This window comes from Heterodontus francisci, chromosome 2 (assembly GCF_036365525.1).
Source record: "Heterodontus francisci isolate sHetFra1 chromosome 2, sHetFra1.hap1, whole genome shotgun sequence".
In the NCBI taxonomy this organism is placed as follows: domain Eukaryota; kingdom Metazoa; phylum Chordata; class Chondrichthyes; order Heterodontiformes; family Heterodontidae; genus Heterodontus; species Heterodontus francisci.
In genome coordinates, this window is record NC_090372.1 from 77,942,603 (window position 1) to 77,969,977 (window position 27,375).

The window sequence follows — 27,375 nt, forward strand, 5'->3', positions numbered from 1 at the left end:
CTGAGTTTGTTGCCTGCTGCCACTGAAAAGCTTAACGCAATCAAACAGTCAGCACAGTTTTGTAAAAGAGAAATCACGTTTGACAAATTTGCTAGAGCTCTTTGAGGATATAACAAGCAGAGTTGATAAAGGTAGATGTGGTGTATTTAGATTTCCAGAAGGCATTCGATAAGGTGCCACGTAAAAGACTATTGCATAAGATAGGAGCTGACTGTATTGGGGGTAATGTATTAGCATGGATTGAGGATTGGTTAACTCACAGAAGACAGAGAGTTGGGATTAATGGGTCTTTTTCAGGTTGGAAAGACGTAACTAGTGGAGTGCCACAAGGATCAGTTCTACTGTCTCAATTATTTAATATCTATGTGAATGACTTGGAGGAGGGGGAAGAGTGTAATATATCCAAATTTGCTGACTGTTGAAGAAAATCCAGATTGTGCCCAATTGCTGAACAAATTCTCCGGACTCAGACGTTGAGAACAAACACTTTATTGCATGATATCATGGGGGATAACACCTTACCTAAATGCGGTTCAGTGCTACTCCCCCAAAGCTACAGATCGCCGTGGACTTATATATTATAAAAGAGGCAGAGCTAACAGTTTCACAATTAGATAAGCACCCACAAGACTGCCTACGTAACGGTGCACCATGCAGGGTCCGAGGTCAGCAAAACATCAGTTTCAACAATAACAAGCTAGTTCCTTAATTCAATGCCCACTCCAGACACCATATCTGGCCGTAATGTCTGATTGTGGTTAGCTGCTCTGTCTACAATTTATGACCGTTGGTTGTGGTTAGATTAGCTACAAGCTGTCTCCTGCTTTTCTGCTTCTACAAAGTTAAGTAATAATTCGCAAAGCTCAGAAAATTCTCCAACACTGACGATACAAAAATAGGTGGGAGGGCATGTTGTGATGAGGACATAAGGAATCTGCAAGGGTTATAGATAGGTTGAGTGAGTGGGCAAAAACCTGGCAGATGGGGTTTAATGTAGAAAAATGTGAGGTCATGCACTTTGGTAGGAAGAATCAAAATGCAGACTATTATTTAAATGGAGAGAGACTTTAAAAAAGTGCAACACGGAAGGATCTGGGTGTTCTTGTGCATGAAAAACAAAAAGTTAGTATGTAGGTGCAGCAAGTAATTAAGAAGGCAAATGGAAGTTTGGCCTTTATTTCTAGGGGTTTGGAGTTTAAAAATAGGGAAGTCTTGTTACAACTGTACAGGGTGTTGGTGATGCCACACCTGGAGTACTGTGTACAGTTTTGGTCCCTGTATTTAAGAAAGGATATACTGGCGTTGGAGGCAGTTCAAAAGAGATTGACTAGGCTGATTCGTGGCATGAAGAAGTTGACTTATCAAGAACAGCTAAACAGGTTAGGCCTTTATTCATTAGAGGTTAGAAGAATGAGGGGTGATCTTATTGAAACGTACAAGATTCTGAGGGGGCTTGACAGGGTAGATGTTGAGAAGATGTTTCCACTAGTGGGGGAATCTCGAACTAGGGGACATAATTACAGAATAAGGGAATGCTCATTTAAAACTGAGATGCGAAGGAATTTCTTAGAGGGTATTGAATGTCTGGAATTCTCTACCCCAGAGAGTTGTGGACTGCAAGTATTTAAAGAGGAGGTAGATAGATTGTTGAAATATCGGGAAGTTGAGAGCGATGAGGAGCTGGCACGAAAGAGAAGTTGAGGTCTGGGGCAGATCAGCCGTGATCTTATTGAATGGTGGGGCAGGCTTGAGGGGCCGAATGGCCTACTCCTACCATTTCTTACGTTCTCATGTTCACTGTTGGCTGAGCCATGGTAAAGGGAGATCTAAATAGGGTGGGACGAGGGGGGTTGGGGAGGGGAAAGAAAATAAACGTTGAAAGCTCCCTGAATGACTCTGCTGGTTGCTCAGTGAGCACCTGAGCCACGCAGATCCGGAAGGTCCTGGGTTTGATCCCCAATCTGTACCAGGTTAGCTGAGCTCAGCAATGATAGCTTTCAAGGCTACAATACCTCTGGGTTAGTAAAGGGAAAATAAGCTCTGTCTCTGATTGCTATCCAGTGACCCTGCTGGCAGTGTGGGATGTGAGCATCAGATGAAGATAGAATTGGACTCAGCTGTTCATTCCACTATGCTTGAATAATCAGCAGAATAACTCACTGTTAAAACTTAGACGTGAACAAAGGCAGTTTGGTAAGATACAAGAATTCAACTAGCATTTATGGAACTGTACTCCAGCAAGAAGTCAGTACCTTCAGGGAAAAGATTTGCAAAAAGGAAACAAAATGTAACCAGAAAAATGCTTTGGTAAAGCAGAGACATTTTATTTGCAAATCAGTATTACTGGTACTGTTTAGCCCATTGTGTTTATTTGTACATTTTTTTAAAAAGTAGCACAGCTTAATTACTAGCACAATATCTAATTGAGATATAACCATAGAATGTGCTGCTACAGAAGCATGCTTGTATCTCATCAAGAGTTCTTTCTCTTGAGCCACCTGATCTAATCACATTCTCCTGTTCAAACTCTATACCTTTTAATAGTCCTCATTTTCATTCGCCTGCATTTTGCAGTCAGCAGCCAACGAATGGCACCAGGCTTTCATTACACTGCACCAGCCCTTTTTATGGGCTTCTGCACTGGAAAATAGCACACAACCCTCTATAGGGGATCTGGGATTTGTGTGAACAGGCCAAGCAACTGTCCCCTTAACTGAGGCATGCAGAGTCTAAACTAGGAAGTGTAAGTTGGAATAGTTAATTCAATGCCAAATCATGTTCAGAAAGTGAATGAAAGATGAAATTAGGAGAGAAAGATAAAAGAGACAGAAAGAAAAAATAAGAGAATTTTTCTTAATCTCCCAACAATAATTAACATCTGAAGGAATGAGACTCTGGACTTACAAACATTCATTTTCAGTGCCAGAGAGATTGTTTAGCAATAATTAAGACTTACTTACTATGAAAAATTCATTGAACAGACAAGCCCTAACTATTTTTCTGGCGTGTTTAGTGGTTATGTGCAAGTACTCCAACTTCATGCCTTTCCATGTGTTTGAATGCCAAATCTCTTGGTGAGATACCAGCACATTGAAGCTTCTGGAGAAAAAGCAACAATTCGGAGAGTAATTTCTTGATTTCAGCATTTAACTGCACATAAGCGCACGCTGAAAGTTGCTCTCCAATTGTCTCTTTAATGATGGTGAACACTGATAGCTTCGTTGTTACTTTTATGGCAAAATCTGGCCCTATATCTTATTCAGTTTTTCCAAAAATCTCATATGTATGCTTTGCAGTCGGTTGTGGCACAGATTTCAACATTCTGACTAGCTGACCCCTGTGTAAAGCCATCATTCTAATCCATCCAGGGAGTTGGGAGTAATATATTAGCATGGATGGGGGATTGGTTAATGGACAGGAAGCAGGGAGTAGGGATAAATGGACCATTTTTCAGTTGGCAGGCTGTGAATAGTGGAGTACCACTCGGATCAGTGCTGAGGCCAAAGCTATTTCCAATCCATATTAATGATTTAGATGAAACTGAGGGTAATGTATCCAATTTTTTTTATTCGTTCATGGGATGTGAGCGTAATCTGCAAGGCCAGCATTTGTTGCTCGCCCCTAATTGTGCTCAAGAAGGTAGTGGTGAGTCGCCTTCTTGAAACACTGCAGTCCGTGTGGTGTAGAACATAGAACATAGAACATACAGCACAGAACAGGCCCTTCGGCCCACAATGTTGTGCCGATCCTTTGTCCTCTGTCAAGGACAATTTAATCTATACCCCATCATTCTCCTTTATCCATATACCTATCCAAAAGCCTTTTGAAAGTCCCTAAAGTTTCTGACTCAACAACTTCCCCGGGCAAGGCATTCCATGCCTCGACCACTCTCTGGGTAAAGAACCTTCCCCTGACATCCCCCTTATATCTCCCACCCTTCACCTTAAATTTATGACCCCTTGTAACGCTTTGCTCCACCCGGGGAAAAAGTTTCTGACTGTCTACCCTATCTATTCCCCTGATCATCTTATAAACCTCTATCATGTCACCCCTCATCCTTCTCCTTTCTAATGAGAAGAGGCCTAGAATGTTCAGCCTTTCCTCGTAAGACTTATTCTCCATTCCAGGCAACATCCTGGTAAATCTCCTCTGCACCCTCTCCAAGGCTTCCACATCCTTCCTAAAATGAGGCGACCAGAACTGCACACAGTACTCCAAATGAGGCCTTACCAAGGTCCTGTACAGCTGCATCATCACCTCACGGCTCTTAAATTCAATCCCTCTGCTAATGAACGCTAACACCCCATATGCCTTCTTCACAGCCCTATCCACTTGAGTTGCAACTTTCAATGATCTATGCACATAGACCTCAAGGTCTCTCTGCTCCTCCACATGCCCAAGAACCCTACCGTTAACCCAGTATTTTGCATTCATGTTTGTCCTTCCAAAATGGACGACCTCACACTTTTCAGGGTTAAACTCCATCTGCCACTTTTCAGCCCAGCACTGCAACCTATCCAAGTCCCTTTGCAGACGACAATAGCCCTCCTCGGTATCCACAACTCCACCAACCTTTGTATCATCTGCAAATTTACTGACCCACCCTTCGACTTCCTCATCCAAGTCGTTAATAAAAATCACAAACAGGAGAGGACCCAGAACTGATCCCTGCGGCACGCCACTGGTAACTGGGCTCCAGGCTGAGTATTTACCATCTAAGACCACTCTCTGCCTTCTATCAGTTAGCCAATTCTTAATCCAACTGGCCACATTCCCCACTATCCCATGCCTCCTGACTTTCTCCATAAGTCTACCATGGGGGACCTTATCAAATGCCTTACTAAAATCCATGTACACCACATCCACTGGTTTACCCTCATCCACTTGCTTGGTCACCTGCTCAAAGAATTCAATCAGGCTTGTGAGGCAAGACCTACCCCTCACAAAACCGTGCTGACTGTCCCGAATCAAGCAGTGTCTTTCCAGATGCTCAGAAATCCTATCCCTCAGCACCTTTTCCATCAACTTGCCTACCACCGAAGTAAGACTAACTGGCCTGTAATTCCCAGGGTTGTTCCTATTCCCTTTCTTGAACAGGGGCACAACATTTGCCACCCTCCAATCACCTGGTACCACCCCCGTCAGCAGAGAAGATGAAAAGATCATTGCCAGCGGCTCTGCAATTTCATCCCTTGCTTCCCATAACATCCTTGGATATACCCCGTCAGGCCCGGGAGACTTGTCTATCTTCAAGTTATTCAAAAACCCCAACACATCTTCCCTCCTAACGAGCACTTCCTCGAGCTTACCAGTCTGTTTCACACCGTCCTCTTCAGTAATACACCCCTTCTCATTCGTAAATACCGAAGAGAAGTACTCATTCAAAACCTCACTTATCTCTTCCGGCTCAACACACAGTCTCCCGCTATTGTCCTTGACCGGACCTATGGTCCCCCTAGTCATCCTCATATTTCTGACATACGCGTAAAAGGCCTTGGGGTTTTCTTTTATCCTACCCGCCAAGCATTTTTCATGCCCTCTCTTAGCTCTCCTAATCCCTTTCTTCAGATCCTTCCTGGCCATCTTGTATCCCTCCAGAGCTATGCCTGTGCCCTTTTTCCTCAACTTTATATACGCATCCTTCTTCTTCCTAACAAGACTCTCAACCTCTCTTGTCAACCACGGTTCCCTCACATGACCATCCCTTCCCTGTCTGACAGGGACATGCTTATCAATGGCCCCTACTATCTGCTCCTTGAAAAAGTTCCACATTTCGACCGTGCCCTTCCCTGCCAGCATATGCTCCCAACTTATGCTCCTCAGTTCCTGCCTGACAGCATCATATCTACCCTTCCCCCAATTGTAAACCTTGCCCTGTTGCACATACCTATCCTTCTCCATTACCACAGTGAATGCTACAGAATTGTGATCACTATCTCCAAAGTGCTCGCCCACCAACAGCTCTATCACTTGCCCTGGTTCATTACCTAGTACCAAATCCAATATTGCCTCCCCTCTGGTCGGGCAGTCTACATACTGAGTCAGAAAAGCTTCCTGGACATACTGCACAAACACTACCCCATCCAAACTATTCGATCTAAAGAGTTGCCAATCAATATTTGGGAAGTTGAAATCCCCCATAATTACTACCCTGTGACTTCTGCTCCTTTCCAAAATCTGTTTCCCAATCTGCTCTTCCACCTCCCTGCTGCTATTGGGGGGCCTATAGAAAACTCCCATCAAGGTGACTGCTCCTTTCCTGTTCCTGACCTCAACCCACAGTGCCTCAGTCGGCAGATCCTCCTCGAAAATTCTTTCAGCAGTTGTTACACTATTTCTAACTAACAATGCCACCCCCCCACCTCTTTTACCACCATTCCTAATCTTATGAAAACATCTATAACCAGGTACCTCCAAAAACCATTCCTCCCCCTCACCTATCCACGTTTCAGTGATGGCCACAACATCGTAGTCCCAAGTGCCCATCCACGCCTTCAATTCACTCACCTTATTCCTGATGCTTCTTGCGTTGAAGTATACGCACTTTAACCCTTCTCCGTGCCCATCTGTCCTCTGTGACAGTGCTACCTTCCCCAATACCTCACTACACTCTTTGTCTTTCTGAGTGGACCCACTGGTCCCTGGATTACAAGTCCGGTTCCCATCCCCCTCCCAAACTAGTTTAAACCCTCCCGAACAGTACTAGCAAACCTCCCTCCCAGGATATTGGTGCCCCTCTGGTTCAGATGCAGCCCGTCCTGTTTGAACAGGTCCCATCTTCCCCAGAATGCAGTCCAATTATCCAAGAACTGGAAGCCCTCCCTCCTACACCATTCCTGCAGCCACGTGTTCAGCTGTGCTCTCTCCCTATTCCTAGCCTCACTATCACGTGGCGCCGGCAACAAACCAGAGATAACAACTCTGTCCGTCCGAGCTTTCAGCTTCCAGCCTAACTCCCTAAACTCACTTCTAACATCTGTGCCACCCTTCCTTCCTACGTCGTTGGTGCCAATGTGCACCACGACCTCTGGCTGCTCCCCCTCCCCTTTAAGGATCCTGAAGACGCGATCACAAACATCACGGACCCTGGCACCAGGGAGGCAACAAACCATCCGTGCGTCTCGCCTGCGCCCACAGAACCGCCTGTCCGTACTCCTCACCATCGAGTCCCCGATGACTAGTGCTCTCCCATTCTCTCTCCTTCCCTTCTGAGCCACAGTGCAGGACCCCGTGCCAGAGGCCCGGTCACTGCAGCCTGCCCCCGATAGGCCGTCCCCCCCAACAGTATCTAAAACTGTATACTTGTTGTTGAGGGGAACGACCACAGGAGATCCCTGCACTGACCTCTTCCCACCTCTAACTGTTACCCAGCTGCCTTTGATTTGTGGAGTAACGACCTCCGTGTAGCTTCTATCTATCAACCCCTCAGCTTCCCGAATGATCCTCAGTTCATCCAGCTCCAGCTCCAATTCCCTAACACGGTCTGATAGGAGCTGGAGACGGATGCACTTCCAGCAGGTGAAGTCGGCAGGGTCACCGGAGGTTTCCCCCACCTCGAACATTCTGCAGGAGGAGCAATACACTACACTGGCTGCCATTTCTTTTATTCAATTACCCCTTAGTTAAGTACAACTCTAGATATTAACAAAAATAGTAAATAGCTTACCTGCTCAGTCCTTTTTGGTTAGAGGAGGAGGGTAAAAAGGGTCTTATTATTAGGTTAGAGGAGGAGGATGGGTGGGAGACACTACATGTGTAGGGGCTCGGGTTTACTCAGCTCCGCACCTTTAAGGAAAATACCTACCCAGGAGTCCTCGCTGCCGACCAGCTTCCGGTTCCTCCGGCGCCAAAGACAAGGAAAACAGTAAGTAAAACAGTAAGTACTTACTTTTAAAACACAGCTCCTGATGCCTTCACTCACCCACCGAAGAGTCGCTACCTTCTCCTGCTGCTCCGCCGGGAAATGAGGCCGAGTCCACGGAGCTCCGCACCTTTAAGGAAAATACCTACCCAGGAGTCCTCGCTGCCGACCAGCTTCCGGTTCCTCCGGCGCCAAAGACAAGGAAAACAGTAAGTAAAACAGTAAGTACTTACTTTTAAAACACAGCTCCTGATGCCTTCACTCACCCACCGAAGAGTCGCTACCTTCTCCTGCTGCTCCGCCGGGAAATGAGGCCGAGTCCACGGAGCTCCGCACCTTTAAGGAAAATACCTACCCAGGAGTCCTCGCTGCCGACCAGCTTCCGGTTCCTCCGGCGCCAAAGACAAGGAAAACAGTAAGTAAAACAGTAAGTACTTACTTTTAAAACACAGCTCCTGATGCCTTCACTCACCCACCGAAGAGTCGCTACCTTCTCCTGCTGCTCCGCCGGGAAATGAGCCTCCACAGTTCTGTTAGGAAGGGAATTCCAAGATTCCATGACAATGAAGGAAGTTCCAAGTCAGGCTTGGAAGGTAGATTGCAGGTGGATGGTATTCCTACGTGTCTGCTGCCCTTGTACTTTTAGGTGGCAGAAATTGTGGGTTTGGAAGGTGATGTTGAAGGATGCTCGCTGATGACACAAAACTATGTGGGAATGTAAACTGAGAGGAGGATATAAAGAGGCTGCAGAGAGATATAGACAGGTTGAGTGGGCAACAAGGTGGCAGATAGAGTGCAATGTGGGGAAGTGTGAGTTATTCACTTTGGTAATAAGAATAGAAAAGCAAAATATTTTTGAAATGGTGTGAAACTTTTAAATATTGATGGTCAGAGAAATTTGGGTCTACTCATACAAGGACGACAGGAAGTTAGCATACAGGTACAGCAAGCAATTAGGAAGGCAAATGGCATTTTGGCCTTTATTTCAAGGAGATTTGAGTCTAAGAATAAGGAAGTCTTGCTACAATTGTACAGGGCTTTGGTGTGACCAAAGTGGAGTTCTGTGTGCAGTTTGGCCTCCATATCTGAGGAAGGTTACAGATCTTGAAGGTGGTACAACGCAAGTTCCCTAGCTTAGTTCCTGAGATGAAACAGTTGTCCTGTGATGAGAGGCTGAGTAAATTGGGCCTATACTGTCTAGAGCTTAGAAGAATGAGAGGTAATCTCATTAAAACATACAAGATTCTGAAGAGGCTTGACAAGGTAGATACTGAGAGGTTGTTTCCCCAGGCTGGGGAATCTAGAAAACTGGGGCACAGTCTCAGGATAAAGGGTTGATTATTTATGACTGAGATGAGAAATTTCTTCATTCAGAGGGTTGTGAATCTTTGGAATTCTCTGCACCAGACGGTTGTGGATGCCCCATCATTGAGTATATTCAAGGCTGGGATAGACAGATGTTTGGTGTCTCAGGGAATCAAGGGATATGGGGAGCAAATGGGAAAGTGGAGTTGAGGCTGAAGATCAGCCATGATCATATTGAATGGTGGAGCAGACTCGAGGGGCCATATGGTCTACTCTTGCTCTTTTTTCTTATGTTCTTATCCTTCAATTATTTCACAAAAATCTTAAATCTATGGGGCAAGATTTTAACCCATTTAAAACACATCCATTTATACAGTTAAAAGTGGGCCCATGGGCCCTCGTTATTGTCTCACTGACCAGAAAAATAATCTATCGCTGTTGACTTTATCATAATCCATCATAATGTTGAAGTCATCTGTAACTTTCTCAGGTCATGTGAAAAAGACCTAACTTATCAACTCTCTTCATAACTATAATTCCTCATCCCTGTTGCATTCTAGTTTTCTTGGAAAGAGCAGTTGTACTTACTCCCATATATTTCCACTTTTTGTCTGTAACCTTGTAAGTTTCTCATCCTTAAATACCTGTACAACTCCCTATTAAAATGATTTATGGAATCAACTTCCATCACATTTCAGGTAGAGTGTTCCAGATTCTCCTCATCTTCCCTCTAGATCTTTTGCCAATGAATCTATGACTTTTAGTTATTGACCCATGAGCCAAATGAACTATTTTTTCTTTATCTACCCTTGCATCATCTTGAAAACCTCTGTTCGGCTATCTCTTTACCATCTCTTTTCCAAGGAGGACAGTCCTAACTTTTAAAACTCTCCTCATAACTGAAGCCCTTCATCCCTGGTAACATCCTGATGAATCTTCTTTGTACTCTTTCTACATCCTTCACATCTTTCCTGAAGTGCCCAGACTTGTCCACAATACTCCAGCTGAGGCCTAACCAGTGATTTGTAAAGATCTATCAGGATCTCTTAGCTTTTATATTTTATATCTACACTTTTCAAAATCATGCCATTTATAGTGTGCTGTCTTTCCACATTACTCTTCCAAAAGTGCATCACTTCACACTGTTTCACATTGAACTCCATCTGCAATGCTTCTTCCCATTTCAGCATCCTGTATAAGTCATCTTGAAGCCTATAACTATCCTTATCACTATCTGCTAATTTGTTAAGTTTTGCATCATCTGCAAATTTTATAGTGTTACTCCCTACACCTGAGTCTAGGTCATTGATTAAAAATTGAAAATAGTAATGGACCAAAATTGTCCCTTGTGGAACTCCACTGCAAACCACCTCCCAGTCTGAAAAACATCCATCCACCACCACACTTTGCTTTCTGTCACTGAGTCAATTTTGTATCCGTATCACCACTTTCCCCTTAATTCCATAGATTGCATCTTTGTAATAAGCCTCCTTTGTGCCTTCCAGAAGTCCACTTATATATCTACTTCACTACTTTTATCAATATTTTCTGTTACCTCATCAAAGAATTCAGTCAGGTAAGACAATTTTATATAGGGATGTCCAAACCTGCACACAATACTCAGCTATAACCTAAGTAGTTAAATTATATATTGAACATTTTCTGTTATAATCTGTACCTCTATGTGCAAAGCAACGGCTTCTTTGTCTTTTTTAATGTCCTTATCCACATGCACTTACCCTTTAATGGCCTTTTGCACTAATCGTCTGGCACAGCTTTCCTTTCCACCGAATATTTGAAAATTACATTGAGGGCCTTCACTATTTCTTCCCTAGCTTTTCTTCTCTAGCTTTCCTCGAAAGTTCCTTCTGATCCTCTACTCAGTGTAAGATCTTACATTTCAAGTCTATTTTCTTCCCCAATCTTACTCCTAAAATATATGACTTTATGCTTTATTACATTTAAATAGTATTTAATAACCATCACCCCATACTGCTCGCCAGTCTATGGCCTCCTACACATTTTTCCACAATTCTTGTTACAATTTTCCAATTTGGTGCCATAAACAAATTTTGCTCATTGATTTGAATTTCACAGTCCAGATTGTTATGTGTATGGTAAATAACAGCTCCAGCACAGACCTGTGTGGAGCATCTTTTGATTCTGGGCAAGTTCTTACCCTTTGCTTTGTGCTGTTTAACCATCTAACCAAATTGCCACATTCTCCTTTATTCCATGTGCCATTATCTTTGGCAGAGACCTTTTACATGGTACCTATCGGATGCTATTTGGAAATTCATATAAAACTTATACTTTGCATTTCCTTTATCTTTCCTCTCGGATATACCTTCACAAAATTTTAACAGTTTGGAGAAGCACAGAGTGTCTATTGGAAATCCATTTTGACTGGCTGTGAATAATTCATGTTGCTTTAAGTCGTTAGCCATTTCTTCCTGTATTATAGTATCTAGTACTTTATTAAGAACTGAAGTAAGATTTTATAAGGGAAAATTCAACCTCAGTGTGCACACAAAATGGACTTAAATGAAAATAAAACATGGCGGCATGTACAACTGGCAGCCAATCTGCTAACACCTGTTTTACACCTCGCCAAAGTTGAATTTCACCCGCATAATTTAATGGCTTATCTGTTTCCTTTTTGAAGAGTCACATTTGCCACCTCAAATCCTCTGGCACAACAGAATTTTGGAAAATTATGATGAGAGCCTTCACTCTTTCATCTCTGGCTTCTCTCAGCATCCTCAGATGTAAACCCCCCAACAATTTGTCTATCTTAAGCTTATGTATCTTCTTTAGTACCATTTCTCATCAAATAGTAACCTCCTTTGTCTGTTCTACATCACTTCACCTATCTTCTTGTTTCTTCTATTCTTTTCTCCCTTTCTCCTCCCATACCATCACGAGAGTTGCCCAAGGATCTCTCCTTTTCCCCTCTCTTTCCTGGTCTTATGCTGCCCCTTGGTTTCTTCATCTGCCAGCATAACTTTCAATTTTGTGTGCCTTATAAGCGCTAAATATTGTTTTTGATGTCAAGTTTTATGTAATCTTCCTTTTCACACATGGAACCCCAGCTTTCAATGCATTCCCTTTATCCTTGCTGGAATATACTTGATTTGTATCCTTTCTATTGCTGGTCTAAATTTCTATTTGCCAAATTTTCTCCATTTCCTTTATTTTTTTTTCTAAAGGACTATATTGTGGTCACTGCTTCAGAAATGTTCCCCCATATCTTGCTCCTCTTCATTGCCAAATGCTAGGCCAAGTTGTACTCCTTCATTATTGGAATAGCAACACAGTAACTAAGAAAACAGTATTGAAAACTCTGTTGAATTCAGTGCAAAAAACCTCCCCTTTCTCACTAGAAACATTTTCTTTATCCGAGTCTATGTTTCGCATACCTCGAAATGAGGTGTCAACCTGGTGAAGCTACAACAGAGGACTACTTGGGTGCCAAACTGCATAAGCAGCATGCAATAGACAGAACTAAGCGATCCCATAACCAAAGGATCAGATCTAAGCTCTGCAGTCCTGCCACATCCAGCCATGAATGGTGGTGGACAATTAAACAACTAACTGGAGGAGGTGGCTCCACAATATCCTCATTCTCAATGATGGGGGAGCCCAGCACATCAGTGCGAAAGATAAGGCAGAAGCATTTGCAATAAACTTCAGCCAGAAGTGCCGAGTTGATGATCCATCTTGGTCTCCTCCTGAAATCTCCAGCATCACAGATGCCAGACTTCAGCCAATTTGATTCACTCCGCATAATATCAAGAAATGACTGAAGGCACTGGATACTGCAAAGGCTATGGGCCCTGACGATATTTTTTTATTTATTTAGAGATACAGCACTGAAACAGGCCCTTCGGCCCACCGAGTCTGTGCCGACCAACAACCACCCATTTAAGGAGGCCCAAAAAGAAAGAAGAAAGAAGAACAGTAATCCCATATTCCCTACCACCTACCTACACTAGAGGCAATTTACAATGGCCAATTTACCTATCACCTGCAAGTCTTTGGCAGTGGGAGGAAACCGGAGCACCCGGCGAAAATCCACACGGTCACAGGGAGAACTTGCAAACTCCGCACAGGCAGTACCCAGAATTGAACCGGGGTCCCTGGAGCTGTGAGGCTGCGGTGCTAACCACTGCGCCACTGTGCCGCCCATAGTATTGAAAACCTGTGCTCCAGAACTTGCCACGCCCCTAGCCAAGCTGTTCCCATACAGCGACAACACTGGCATCTACCCTGCAATGTGGAAAATTGCCCAGGCATGTCCTTTACACAAAAAGCAGGACAAGTCCAGCAGGACAAGTCCAGCCGGCCAAATACCGCCCCAACAACCTACCCTCAATCATCAGTAATGTATTGGAAGATGTCATCAACGGTGCCATCAAGCAGCACTTGCTTAGCAATAACCTGCTCAGTGACGCTCAGTTTGGGTTCCGCCAGGGCCACACAGCTCCTGACCTCATTACAGCCTTGGTTCAAACATGGACAAAAGAGCTGAAGTCAAGAGGTGAGGTGAGAGTGACTGCCCTTGACATCAAGGCAGTATTTGACCGAGAATGGCATCAAGGAGCCCTAGCAAAACTGAAGTCAATGGGAATCGGGAGGAAAACTCTCTGCTGGTTGGAGTCATACTTGACGCAAAGGAAGATGGTTGTGGTTGTTGGAGGTCAATCATCTGAGCTCCAGGACATCACTGCAGGAGTTCCTCAGGGTAGTGTCCTCGGCCCAACCATCTTCAGCTGCTTCATCAATGACCTTCCTTCAATCATAAGGTCAGAAGTGGGGATGTTTGCTGATGATTGCACAATGTTCAGCACCATTCGCGACTCCTCAGATACTTAAACAGTCTGTGTAGAAATGCAGCAAGACCTGGACAATATCCAGGCATGGGCTGATAAGTGGCAAGTAACATTCGTGCCACACAAGTGCCAGGCAATGACAATCTCCAACAAGAGAGAATCTAACCATCCCCCCTTAACATTCAATGGCATTACCATCGCTGAATCCCCCACTATCAACATCCTGGGGGCTACCATTGATCAGAAACTGAACTGGAGTAGCGATATAAATACCGTGGCTACAAGAGTAGGTCAGAGGCTAGGAATCCTGCGGCGAGTAACTCATCTCCTGACTCCCCAAAGCCTGTCCACCATCTACAAGGCACAAGTCAGGAGTGTGATGGAATACTCTCCACTTGCCTGGATGGGTGCAGCTCCAACAACACTCAAGAAGCTCGACACCATCTAGGACAAAGCAGCCTGCTTGATTGGCACCCCATCCACAAACATTCACTCCCTCACCACCGACGCACAGTGGTAGCATTGTGTACCATCTACAAGATGCACTGCAGCAACGCACCAAGGCTCCTTTAGACAGCACCTTTCAAACTCACGACCTCTACCAACTAGAAAGACAAGGGCAGCAAATGCATGGGAGCAGCACCACCTGCAAGTTCCCCTCTAAGTCACACACGATCCTGACTTGGAACTATATCACCGTTCCTTCACTGTCATTGGGTCAGAATTCTGGAACTCTCTTCCTAACAGCACTGTGGGTGTACCTACCTCACATGGACTGCAGCAGTTCAAGAAGGGAGCTCACCACCACCTTCTCGAGGGCAATTAGGGATGGGCAATAAATGCTGGCCTAGCCAGCGATGCCCACATCGCATGAAAAAAAAATTAAGACCTGTTACATTTGTAATTCTGTTAATACACAATAAGTGCTGGTCAGCCTCTCACCATGCACCCTCTGTAAACTTGAGCTCATCCAAAACTCCTCTTATGTCTTAACTCACGCCAAGTCCCATTTACCTATCACCCCTGTGCTCTCTGACCAACATTGACTCTGGTATAGCAACACCTCAATTTTAAAATTCTTATGTTTGTCTTCAAATCCCTTCGTCGTCATTGCCCTTCTATCTCTGTAACCTTCTCCAGCCCTACAACCCTCTATGATCTCTGTGTCCCTCCAATTCTGGCCTCTTGCACAAACCTGATTTTCATCGCTCCAACTTTGGTAGCCATGCCTTCAGCTGTCTTAGCCATAAGCTCTGGAATTTCCTTCCTAAACCCCTCTACCTCAGTTTCCTCAAAACCTCTCCTTAAAACTACTTCTTTGACCAAGCTTTTGGTCACTTATCCTAATATCTGCTTTTGTGGCTTAATGTCAAACTTTGTTTGATAATGCTCTTGTGAAGCATCCTAGGATGTTTTATTTATTTATTTATAGATACAGCGCTGAAACAGGCCCTTCGGCCCACCGAGTCTGTGCCGACCATCAACCACCCATTTATACTAATCCTACACTAATCCCATATTCCTATCGCATCCCCACCTGTCCCTATATTCTCCTACCACCTACCTATACTAGGGGCAATTTATAATGGCCAATTTACCTATCAACCTGCAAGTCTTTTGGTGGTGGGAGGAAACCGGAGCACCCGGCCAAAACCCACGCAGACACAGGGAGAACTTGCAAACTCCACAAAGGCAGTACCCAGAATTTAACCCGGGTCGTTGGAGCTGTGAGGCTGTGGTGCTAACCACTGCGTCACTGTGCAGTGCTATATAAAAGGTGCTATATAAATGCATGTTGTTGTTATCACCAATTTATCTACAAATATGAGGTCCAATTTCCTTCACATTGTTTATTTGGCAGCCTACAATATAATTGCAGCAGTGTGAATGATCTCTAGTCAATCCAAAACTCTGTTTGGATAACTTCTCTATTTAAATCTGTATTCTATAGTACTATGATATTGACATTACTTAATTAAATATTCAAATATACCATTTAGTAATTGAACTTCTGTTGATTTATTTTTTCAACAGAAAATAATTGCACTATTATTGTTCCATTTGTTCTATTCTTCAGGTTTAAATGCATAACTTTGGCTAGCATTATATAGTGCTGTAGAGAGGGTCAGTAGTTAGTCAGGGATGTGAAACTGTAGTTATGAAGAGATACTGGGACTATTTCCAGGAACAGTGAAGGCTAAAATGAGAGCAAAATACTGCAGATGCTGGAAATCTGAAATAAAAACAAGAAATGCTGGAAATACTCAATAAAAATAAGAGATGCTGGAAATACTCAGCAGTTCTGATGAAGGGTCACTGACCTGAAACGTTACCTCTGCTTCTCTCTCCACAGAAGCTGCCAGACCTGCTGAGTATTTCCAGCATTTCTTGTTTTTATTTACGGCTAAAATGAGGTTTATTGGAGATTTTCAAAGATATGATGAGTTTTGAATCCAGCAATGAGGGTCATCAATTTAAAATTGTCTCAAGTTTGGTGAGAGGTTAGGAGACATGTCTTTACTCAGAATCATTGGGGTATGAACTGCAACTTTGTGCTAATGGTGCTGTTGAGTGGCCACATGCCTCAGCAGGGAGTGGGGTGATTCCAAAATCATGAAAGGCTAGCATGAGTTAAAGCTAGTCTGCACTACTTAAAGGAGAGGTGTATTGTGGCTGGAGCAGGTGGTGGAAGTCCTTGTACAAGTCACTCTGATGTTACGCAACGTGAAAGAGAATGCACCCCAAGGTTCCCTGATGCTGAACTGCAGACCTTGGTCGAGGAAGTGCAAAGGAGGAGAGAAATGCTGTATGCACAGGGGAACCAGGAACCCTCCAGACAAACACTCAGAAGGCCATGGGACCAGATAGCCGTGGTAGTCAATGCTAGGAGTCGAGCCCAGAAGACCCGGATGCAGTACTGCAAAACATTCTATGATCTCACGAGTGGTCAAGTTCAGTGAATTTATCTTCAAATGCCATATCCCACCTACTGCACCATCAGCCTAAGACATTGCTCAATGCACCACACCACCATCATTCACTTAGCAACAATCGCTGTCAATCAGGGCCATTACCCAACTTCCATAGTTGCGCCTCACCCTCACACACTGAGCACTGTTGCCTGTTATTCAATCATGACAGTCACATCACCCAAACAGATTATACCACGCTCGCTGACACACTTCCATCTCTCTTGCTGGACCAAGTGGCACAAAACCAAAAGCAGCAGAAGCAAACGAGCAGGGGACAGTGCCCCTGCATGTCTTGATTGCCAGTGAGGAGAAAGTGCTCACCGTCATTGCAGCGGCCACGGCTGAGATCGTGACCAGTGGCAGGGCTGAACTCATAGAAGATTATGATATCCTTGTAACTAATCTTCCTTCTCACTTCCACTTCATCCCACAATCTCTTCTGGTTTACAAGCTGCAGATGATAAAAGCATGCATCTATTGCTGTTCCCCCATTCCCTCACCCCGACCTTACTCTTCTGCCTTTCTCCTTTCAAATACCCAACAGCTGCCCTCTGCTCAGGCAGTGGCAGAAAAGCAACAGAGAGTAAGATGACAGTGATGATGAAGAAAGACTATCACTTGATTTAACACTTGTAGCCACCAGCTCAGATACTAATCCTGTGCTTAATTTAGAGGATAGCATGGGAACAGAATCAGCATGTGGTGAGACACCAGTGTGAGTGGCCTGCAGCTAAGGCAGGGGGCAAGGGTGTACAGGTACCAGCTCCCCGGAGGGCGAGGTCACACACAAGTTCTGCTGCACAGCACTCATGAGCACTTCAATGAGGTGGGTTACAGAAGAAGGTTGATGGGTATACACAATGAAATGCTTGGTGCATTGGCAGGCCTGCCAAAAATTCTGCTTGCAATCTACCGGAGCATAGAGGACTCTCTCATTAATTTTCTCAGGGCTTTGCACAGAGCTTGGAACCCAACCTTTCCAGCGTGGAAGTGGTGTCCAACTCCGTCAGCACACTTTTGGACCTAACCATGATGCAGTGTTTGATGGCTGATGTCTCAATTTCAACTGCAGCAGAAGCCACCCAATATCTGGGTGCTGCAGTGGAAGCTCAGACTGCTGTTGTGCAAGGTCAGCTTGCAAATGCAAGCTCAGACTGCTGCCAGCATGGCTGTGAACACCAAAGCTCAAAGGGGCTTGCTAGGTGTCATAGCAGTCCAGAAATCTGTCCTCCAACAGATTACTCCACCAGTGCCCTTGCTGTTGCATGTCAGTCAGCTGGCCCAGACTGCTGTCACCCATGCCGAGATGGTGCAGAGGCCCAAAGCTGTTTGGTTCTGCAAGGACGTGTGCAGTCTCTACCACTTAAGGTCAGTAACCTTCCACCAGCCATGCTGCAGCTGCTAGGGAGTACTGCTGAGGAGCACCAACTCAGGCAAAGGCACCCGGAAGGTAGGCAGTAAGGGAATGCACAAGAGTGATTAGTTGTCGTATGTATCAGTGTGTCAGCTGTGGCTCAGTGGGTAGCTCCCTTGCCTCTGAGTCAGAAGCATGTGGGTTCAAGTCCCACTCCAGGACTTGAGCATATATCCCAGGCTGACACTCCAGTGAAATACTGAAGGAGTGCTGCACTATGGAGATACTAAACTGAGGTCCCCCCATCTTTGGGGCAGCACAGTGGCGCAGTGGTTAGCACTGCAGCCTCACAGCTCCAGCGACCCGGGTTCAATTCTGGATACTGCCTGTGTGGAGTTTGCAAGTTCTCACTGTGTCTGCGTGGGTTTCCTCCGGGTGCTCTGGTTTCCTCCCACAAGCCAAAAGACTTGCAGGTTGATAGGTAAATTGGCCATTATAAATTGCCCCTAGTATAGGTAGGTGGTAGGGACAGGTGAGGATGTGGTAGGAATATGGGATTAGTGTAGGAATATGGGATTAGTGTAGGATTCGTATAAATGGGTGGTTAATGGTCGGCACAGACTCGGTGGGCCGAAGGGCCTGTTTCAGTGCTGTATCTCTAAATCTAAATGTATGCGATATGGCATGCTTTAATTTATAAATTTGGTTTGTAATGTTTATTTTTGTTGGGTTTTATTTTATGCATTGTGGCCAAGTGGATATCGTGTAGGTCAATGACAGAGGGAAGGTAAAACATGGGACTGTTGGTGAATGGGGAATTGGGTTTGGATTTATTGGTATCGTAGTCAGATGAGTTGTTCATGGACAGACGACCTAGAAAGAGGTTGTTGAGGTTGCCTCCACCCTTCCTCCTCCTCCTTTCTCAGCTGTTCCCCATATAGCTGGTGGCAAGGGCTGTGCCCTCATGATGGCCAGGTCATGCAGCAGACCAGCACAAATCTTGACACCCACTCTGCAAAGCTCCTCCAGAGAGGTCCAGGCAGCTTGGCTTTCATGGCATGCATGTTGTGCACCAGAGTTATCAGCCATGTCATCAGCGGACAACCCTGGTAGTCCAGTGGCTGCCCGTTGCTTTGCTATGGTGGCTCAAATGCAGATGGCACAGCAGACTGCAGTAGAATGAAGACATCATCATTGCTACCAAGATAATGGGCAATGATTTGCATGAAACACTGCCTATTAGCTGGACATTGAGAGAGTGGCATCCCTTTCAGTTTTGATGCATCTCAGAGTTAACCTGTGATCCCACAATGCAATGTGTGTGCATTCAGGGGCATCCTGCACCATTGCAAAGCAGTGTCCTTCATGCTGCTGAAGGCATGTTCAGCTGTGTGTGATTAAGAGACTGCATTGCTGGAGTGTGAGCTCCAAAATGGCAGCACTGTCATCAAATCAGTGTTACACGCTGATTAGCATCACAATCTGCCTAGTCTGCAGAGTTCTGGCAGACACTCACTGCGCGTGCATTAAAGCCCTAACCAGAATGAAATCCACCATGCTTTCGCACCAGAATTGTCTGCACACGCTACGGATACCATTTTGGGGATCAAAGGGCGCTACGAATCCGAGTTTTGCCAGCTTGGTGTTTTGTGTCCTCCAAATTCCGCCGTGGGATCTCTTGATCCAGGAGGAAATAATTTGGATTCAGAAATCTTAAGGTAAAGGATGAAACATAAAATATGCATCAGAATCTGGTTTCATTCTGATATGCTTATCCTAGCTTTAATATTTACCATATGGATGCATTTAGATCAGTATATTACACTGTATTAGAGAAGACAAGTATACATACATAAGATACCACTTTTATTTTTACAGCCAGCAATGTTATATCCACAAGAATTTTATATTTATCTTTTCTAAATTTGCTATCATTCTAATATTTACATTTTTAAGAAAGTACTGAGATTCTTTGTACATGGCAATTAGGACATGTAACAGATCTCTGCTTTTTCACAAAATCTTGATTTTAGTTTTAACATAGTGTCAAGTTTTGTAAATATGGTTATATAATTTCTTAACACTGTAGATATTAACATACAAAATTTCATTTTTAAACTGGGAGGTGACTCTCAAACTGCTGTGGAGTCTTGTGAATCTTCTGATACTGGTGTCTTTTAGGATATGATAAGGGGCTTGCATACTGTAAGATTGGATTTTTTTTCATCCACTTTAATCTCAGCCCGATCAGAAATTCTTGCAACTCCTGGATCTGATTTGCTGTGTAATTGGATGCAGTATCTGACCAGTGTTGTCTTAGCTAGTTTCTTTAATGTGATACAGTGCAGAACGGATCAACTCTTTGAAATCTGCTGTGGTCTCAGGGTGCAGAGTTACCACCCCCTGCCTAAAGTTTCTCTAGCGTCTGTCTAGAAACTGTTGCCAAGGTTTTGCAGGGTTTATGAATGTGAGCTTTTGTCTGCAGCACACGTCTGCCTTGAGTGCTCACACAGGCCTTTGCTAAGGCTCATTCAGATGCAGAAGCCCCTTCCATCACACAAGACAGCCCATTCAAGTCACATGCCTGAGGTCGTGGCAGAATGGAGTGCAGCTGCTGCCACTTCGGTTGCTAACATTAGAGACTGTTTGGCAAACTTGAGGACCTTAAAACTTCACAGCTCAGAGGACAGAGAACGTATTTGGGACTCTAATACCATGCCGTCTCAGGAACTGTGGTTAGAGAGTGAACAGACGTGTCCTCCTGTTGCACACAAATCCAAAAAAGGCAGGAAGCATCAAGAACTGCTGGCTGTGGCACTAGGGATGAAAGTGGGTAGAAGGAATACAGTGTTATGGCAACCTCTGAAACTTTTTGCCTATTCACAGATCACTTCACTTGTCAGAAGAGCTGCCTTGAAACAAAGTGAGAACCATTTCAATTATAAAAAAGCTCACAATTTTAAGGTAAGACTTTTTTTAAATTACTGTCATTAAAATGCTGAATACAATGAAGACTGGCATTATTTGCAATTAGCAAATCCTCAAGCTTAACCTTATCGCTGCTAAAAGTAATTGAAAGTTAATAGTAATTGGAAGTTGTTCAGAACTGTCATTACTTTCACTTCAGTTTAGTATCTTTTAAGGAAACAATGCAGGACACTCAGAAATGTGACTGTTCAGATTTATTTACAATCTTTAAACATTCATAAAATTCCAAATAGGTATTGTTTCTACTTTGATATATTTCAAAATTAGAGACCAGTTTATGTCTTGCTTCTTGTTGATTAACTGGATCTAATTCACAATGAATTGATAGTCTAAGTGCTATGATCAGCAGTATTTTTGCAAAAGGAAGTTGTAAAACAATGGTACTTTTGCTGGTGTTTGATTACAGTGTTCTGTAATCACTGCAGCTGCTGAATCTTACCAATCACTGCTGTAAATAATATAAGATTACTACTACTTAGCTCTTTGTTGGCTACATTATTCTAGTGGTGGAATACAAAACATTTTCTTCAGTCTAACGAGCATTTTAACTAATGTTTAAAACTAGTATTACTTTTTAATAGTAAAATTAAACACTAAACGATAGTTGTACGTAATCTCCTCAGCCTTGTTTCCTGCTCATCACAAGTTGCACACCAACTAGAGTAGGTGGGGGTGAGGATATCAGTCACTATTTGTCCTCAATGCTGCTTTAAACTAACCACTAGGAAATGCATGAGAATGATTGAGGGAGATGACACTCCTTTCCATATTCCTTTTCTTTCCCTGGGGAAAGTAAATGATCTTAGTCAGCATTTGCTCGGGATAATATGACTGAAATTGGGAATTCAGTGGTGTAGGGAACTTTGGAAGGCACCCTATTCCTGCCACACCTTTGTGCTAATTTTATCCTTCAATGCATTGTGCTGCCGTGTTGCCCTTTTAAAACAGAAACAAGCAACAAGATAATCATGGGTGTCCATTCATGAGAAATTTACCTTGTAACTAATCAGGTTTATGTTTGGCAGCTCAAATTTCAACATTCTTGTAGTAAGTATAATGAATTGTGAATACTCTTAAACCTTGACACAGCATAGCATAGCAGCTCAAAAGGTGACCATTCAGTCTATCGAGTCTGTGCCAGCTGTTTGCCAGAGCGACCAATTAGTCCCACTTCCCTGCTCTAATGAGATCATTGTGCAATAAAACAATTATTCACCCAGTCAACCTTTGGACAATAAGTGAAGAAGTGTCTACTGTGTATTAGTTTTAACTGAGGAATTGCAATTGAACGATGGTTAACAACTCCTTGTGTCTGAACTGTCTCATCCTTGTGATTTAAACATCAAATGGTCAGGATACTAGTTTTGCCTGAATCAACTCATTTTGAAAATGCAATAGCTCTAGCTGCAAGTAAGAGCTTTGCTGTTGAGATAAGAGTTGCTAGCATTCTGAGTGAATATTTAGAAAAAAATCTTGCTATATTCTCTGGAAATCAATTGGCTTTAACTTGCATTAATTATTTACAACAGTAAGCATTATCATTGCAGACTGGATTTCCTGCTGAACGTGAAATTTTAGTCAATATATTTGATATTGCATGTTATTTTGCTTATTCATGTTCTCTCCCTCTCTCTCTTTCTATATATATATATATATATTGTGTTTTGGTGATGAATCAAAATGTTCCAATTATGTAGAATTATTTGTAGAGCATAGAAATGTTGTGACTTGCTCTATTTTTAAATAGTTGCAGAGTCAATACAACCTTGAAATAAAACAGCAATACATATTGCATTGTAAAGACTGAAAATGTTAATGAATGGTAAATGAATATCTTTATATAGTCAACCAGAAATTCTCAGCTGTAAATACGTCTTCATAGCAAACATGCCAATTATTATGTGATTAAAGAGTTGAAAATTTAACAACTTAATGACTCGGTTCTGAATCAGCAGGAACTTTAGATGTTTGAAGCTTTTTACTCAATATTATAATGCATGCATTTCTTGGCACTGCCTGATTATATTGTGCAGTGTCTGCTGAATTCAAAGTCATCCTCTGTAAGCTATAATAATGTCAGTTAATGTTTCCAAAATATTGATGTAATTTTGTTCATTACTGTTATACTTATTTGTAATAACATGAACAGTTTCACAGTACTAACTTCATCTTTAAATAGCTGCAATTAATAAATGTGCTATGTTACTCTGATAAAGACATAGACCTAAATTGTACTTCCAGCAGTCATAACTGGATGGTTAGTGTTTCAGCCTCAGTTTAGATCATAAATGGAACTACCAAAGGACAATATTGTGCAGCAAGATTGAATGTTTAATAAGCATCAAGTACAATAGACCCAGTAAAAATTCACCAGTTCACGCTTTTCAGGTTTTGCTAAATATTCTAATGATAAACATGTGAACTTTCCAAATTCTTTCTTTGGTAGTTGGCATCCTTCCATCTTTTTTTTTTATTCATTCATGGGATGTGGGCGTCGCTGGCCAGGCTAAAGGGGCTGAATGGTCTACTTCAGCTCCTAATTCGTATGATCGTAACCCGGCCAATTACCGCCCTCTCAGTCTGCTCTCAATCAGCAGCAAAGTGACGGAATGGTTTGTCAACATTGCTATCATAGGAACATGGGAGCAGGAATAGGCCATTCAGCCATCGAGCCTGCCCCGCCATTCAATATGATCATGGCTGATCATCCACTTCAATGCCTTTTTCCCACACTATCTTCATGCCCCCTTATGTCATTTTGTATTTAGAAATCTGTCAATCTCTGCTTTAAACATTCTCAATGACTAAGCTTCCACAGCCCTCTGGGGCAGAGAATTCCAGAGATTTACAACCCTCTGAGTAAAGAAATTTCTCCTCATCTCTGTCCTAAGTGGCTTTCCCCTTATTTTGAGTGGCATTTGCTCAGCAATAACCTACTCACTGATGCTCAGTTTGGGTTCTGCCAGGGCCACTCAACTCCTGACCTCAATACAGCCTTGGTCCAAATATAGGCAAAAGAGCTGAACTCCAGAGGTGAGAGTGACTGTCCTTGACATCAAGGCAGCATTTGACAGAGTATGGCATCAAGGGACCCTAGCAAAACTGGAGTCAATGGGAATCGGGGAAAACTCTCCGTTGGTTGGAGTCATACCCAACACAAAAGAAGATTTTTTTTTTGATGGCTGTGGTTGTTGGAGGTCACTCATCTGAGCTCCAGGACATCACTGCAGGAGTTCCTCAGGGTAGTGTCCTAGGCTCAACCATCTTCAGCCGCTTCATCAATGACCTTCCCTCCATCATAAGGTCGGAATTGGGGATGTTCGCTGATGATTGCACAATGTTCAGCACCATTCGCGACTCCTCAGATACTTAAGCAGTCCATGTCCATATGCAGCAAGACCTGGACAATATCCAGGCTTGGGCTGATAAGTGGCAAGTAACATTCGGGCCACATAAGTGCCAGGCAATGATCATCCCTAACAAGAGAGAATCTAACCATCTTCCCTTGACGTTCAACCGCCTTACCATCGCTGAATACCCCAACTATCAACATCCTCGGGGTCACCATTGACCAGAAACTGAACTGGACCAGCTACATAAATGCTGTGGCTACAAGAGCAGGTCAGAAGCTGGGAATTCTGTGGCAGGTAACTCACTTCCTATCTCTCCAATGCCTGTCTACCATCTACAAGGCACAAGTCAGGAGTGTGATAGAATACTCTCCACTTGCCTGGATGCATACATCCCAAACAACACTCAAGAAGCTCGACACCATCTAGGACAAAACAACTTGTTTGTTTGGCACCCCATCCATCACATTCAACATTCACTCCCTCCACCACTGACACACAGTGGCAACAGTGTGTACCATATACAAGATGCACTGCAGCAACTCACCAAGGCTCCTTCGACAGCACCTTCCAAACCCGCGACCTCTACCACCTAGAAGAACAAGGGCAGCAGATGCATGGGACCCCCACCACTTGCAAGTTTTCCTCCAAGCAATACACCATCCTGACTTGGAACTGTATCGCCGTTCCTTCACTGTTGCTGGGTCAAAATCTTGCATCTCCCTTCCTAACAGCACTGTGAGTGTACCTACACCCCAAGGACTGCAGTGGTTCAAGAAGGCAGCTCACCACCTTCTCAAGGGCAATTAGGGATGGGCAATAAATGCTGGTTAGCTTTTAATTCCAGATTTATTAATTGAATTCAGATTCCACCTTCTGCTGTGGTGGGATTCGAACCCCTGTCCCCAGAGCAATACACTGGGTCTGTGGGTTACGAGTCCAGTGACAATAGCACTATGTCATCGCCTTCCCGAAGAGCTGCATCTCTCCCCATTACTGCCTTAACCCAAAAATAAAATGTGAAAAAATATAGCAGCTCTGACTGCAGGCAGTGATCTTCTGAACAAATTCTTAGAGTGAGCATTTAATGTAATTTAGTCAGTATATCTTATTGCTGACTTCCTGCTGAGTTTCTTGTCTCTGGCTGTGAGCCATGCAGGTGATCAAGTTTATGTGGCTGCTGTTATCAGGGCAAGAATGGTAATATATTATAAAAATTGTTCAAGGAGTTGAAGGATTTTATCCAATTACTAAAGAAGTTAGAAGGAAGAAAGCTTGTTACATTTTTTTTAAGCTCTCAATTTTGTTATAAACATAACAGGGCTGAATTTTCCTCTGGAAATCTGGCCATTTTTAGGCAGTGCTCAAGTGTTAGTGGGAGGAAAGTTGGATGGGGCAGTAACTGCTGCACTAAATTATATCCTCCCCTGTTAGTAATGGACGATTTCAACCATCACATCCTTACTCTGCTGGCTAAGAGAAGAACATTGCATCTTCTAAGGGAAATTCTGTAACTATTTGAAGCCGATTATGATGATACAGGGCTTTGGAGAGCATGCAAGGCATTGGGATTAGTCAAAAAAAACTGCCATGCTGGAAATCTGAAACATTAATTGAAAAGGCTGGAGAAACAGCAGGTCAAGTAGTATCAGATACATTTCTTTGAGAGTTCTGATGAAGGGCTATACCTAAAACATTAACTTTTGAGCTTTTGTTTTTAACGGATGCTGCCTGACCTGCTGAGTGTTACCAGCATTTTGTGTTTTTGTTGCAGTAGGATTAGTTTATAGATTTCTCGAGCAAAGAACTGGCACAAACACATTGAGGCCAAAGATTTAATTCTGGTGTAAACTCCAGTGGTTCTTTTAGGTGCTACAGCAGCAATACCTCATCCAAGAGGTCGAATGCTTAAAGAGGGCATTAATAGCACTGGCAGTGCACCAGGAATATTTATTGAATGTGCATCCAAGAAAATTGTGATGTTTTTTGAACTTTTGTTTTCTAGACCATAATGCTACTGTAATGCCAAAATCCTTCAGCACACAGTGCAACCAAAATAGCCTTTTCACTAATTAATGAAAAACAAATCAATAAGAATTGTTATAAAACTTGCACTTATTTTATTTTATCATTGCACTGCTGAATATTGTTTTATTGGTGTTGTCACACTACAGAACATCCCAAGGATGACAAAGTATGGTTGCCAGTTTAAAACCAGGTCTGGCTTATCACTGGTGCCAAATTTGTCCCAGGTTGTTAGCTTTAGTCAGTAAAATTGCTAATATCATGTGTTCAGCATCTCATTCTTCATCACTGCCACTGGTAAATCATAAATAGTGGTATGAAATTAGTGTTGTAAATGTACCAATCAGCACTCAGCTCAGTACAGTTTTCATGCTGATATGACATTGTAGGTATAAGCAGGGTTTGCAGAGGGATGTTTTCAGTGTCTGATCTTGTGCCAATCCAGGTTTAGAACTGCTGTGGTTTCTAATCTTTAACCCTAATATCATTTCGGCCATGCCCCTACAGCACTTCTAAATTGTTGAATAAAATACTCTGCCTGTTCATAGCTGCAGAAATCATCTGAAAGCAGTTCAGTTTTACATCAACTGCCCTTTCACCTCCTCTCTCCTCACCATCCAAAGCCCCAAACACTTCTTTCAGGTGAAGCAGTGATTTGCTTGTACTACTTTCAATTTAATATACTGTA

At 43.3% G+C, this 27,375-nt stretch overlaps 1 protein-coding gene across 3 annotated transcripts in view; it reads left to right on the plus strand.

The window, feature by feature from the left end:
* Window positions 1-27,375, plus strand: part of chn2 (chimerin 2) — a 397,580-nt gene that overhangs the window by 309,466 nt on the left and 60,739 nt on the right. For 2 of the 3 annotated variants that reach the window (XM_068059512.1, XM_068059531.1), the window contains one exon: window positions 21,211-21,288. The exons of the other annotated variant lie outside the window; for it this stretch is intronic. In XM_068059512.1, the coding sequence (XP_067915613.1) occupies window positions 21,211-21,288 (78 nt within the window). The remainder of the gene's footprint in view (window positions 1-21,210; window positions 21,289-27,375) is intronic. 3 annotated transcript variants of the gene reach the window in all.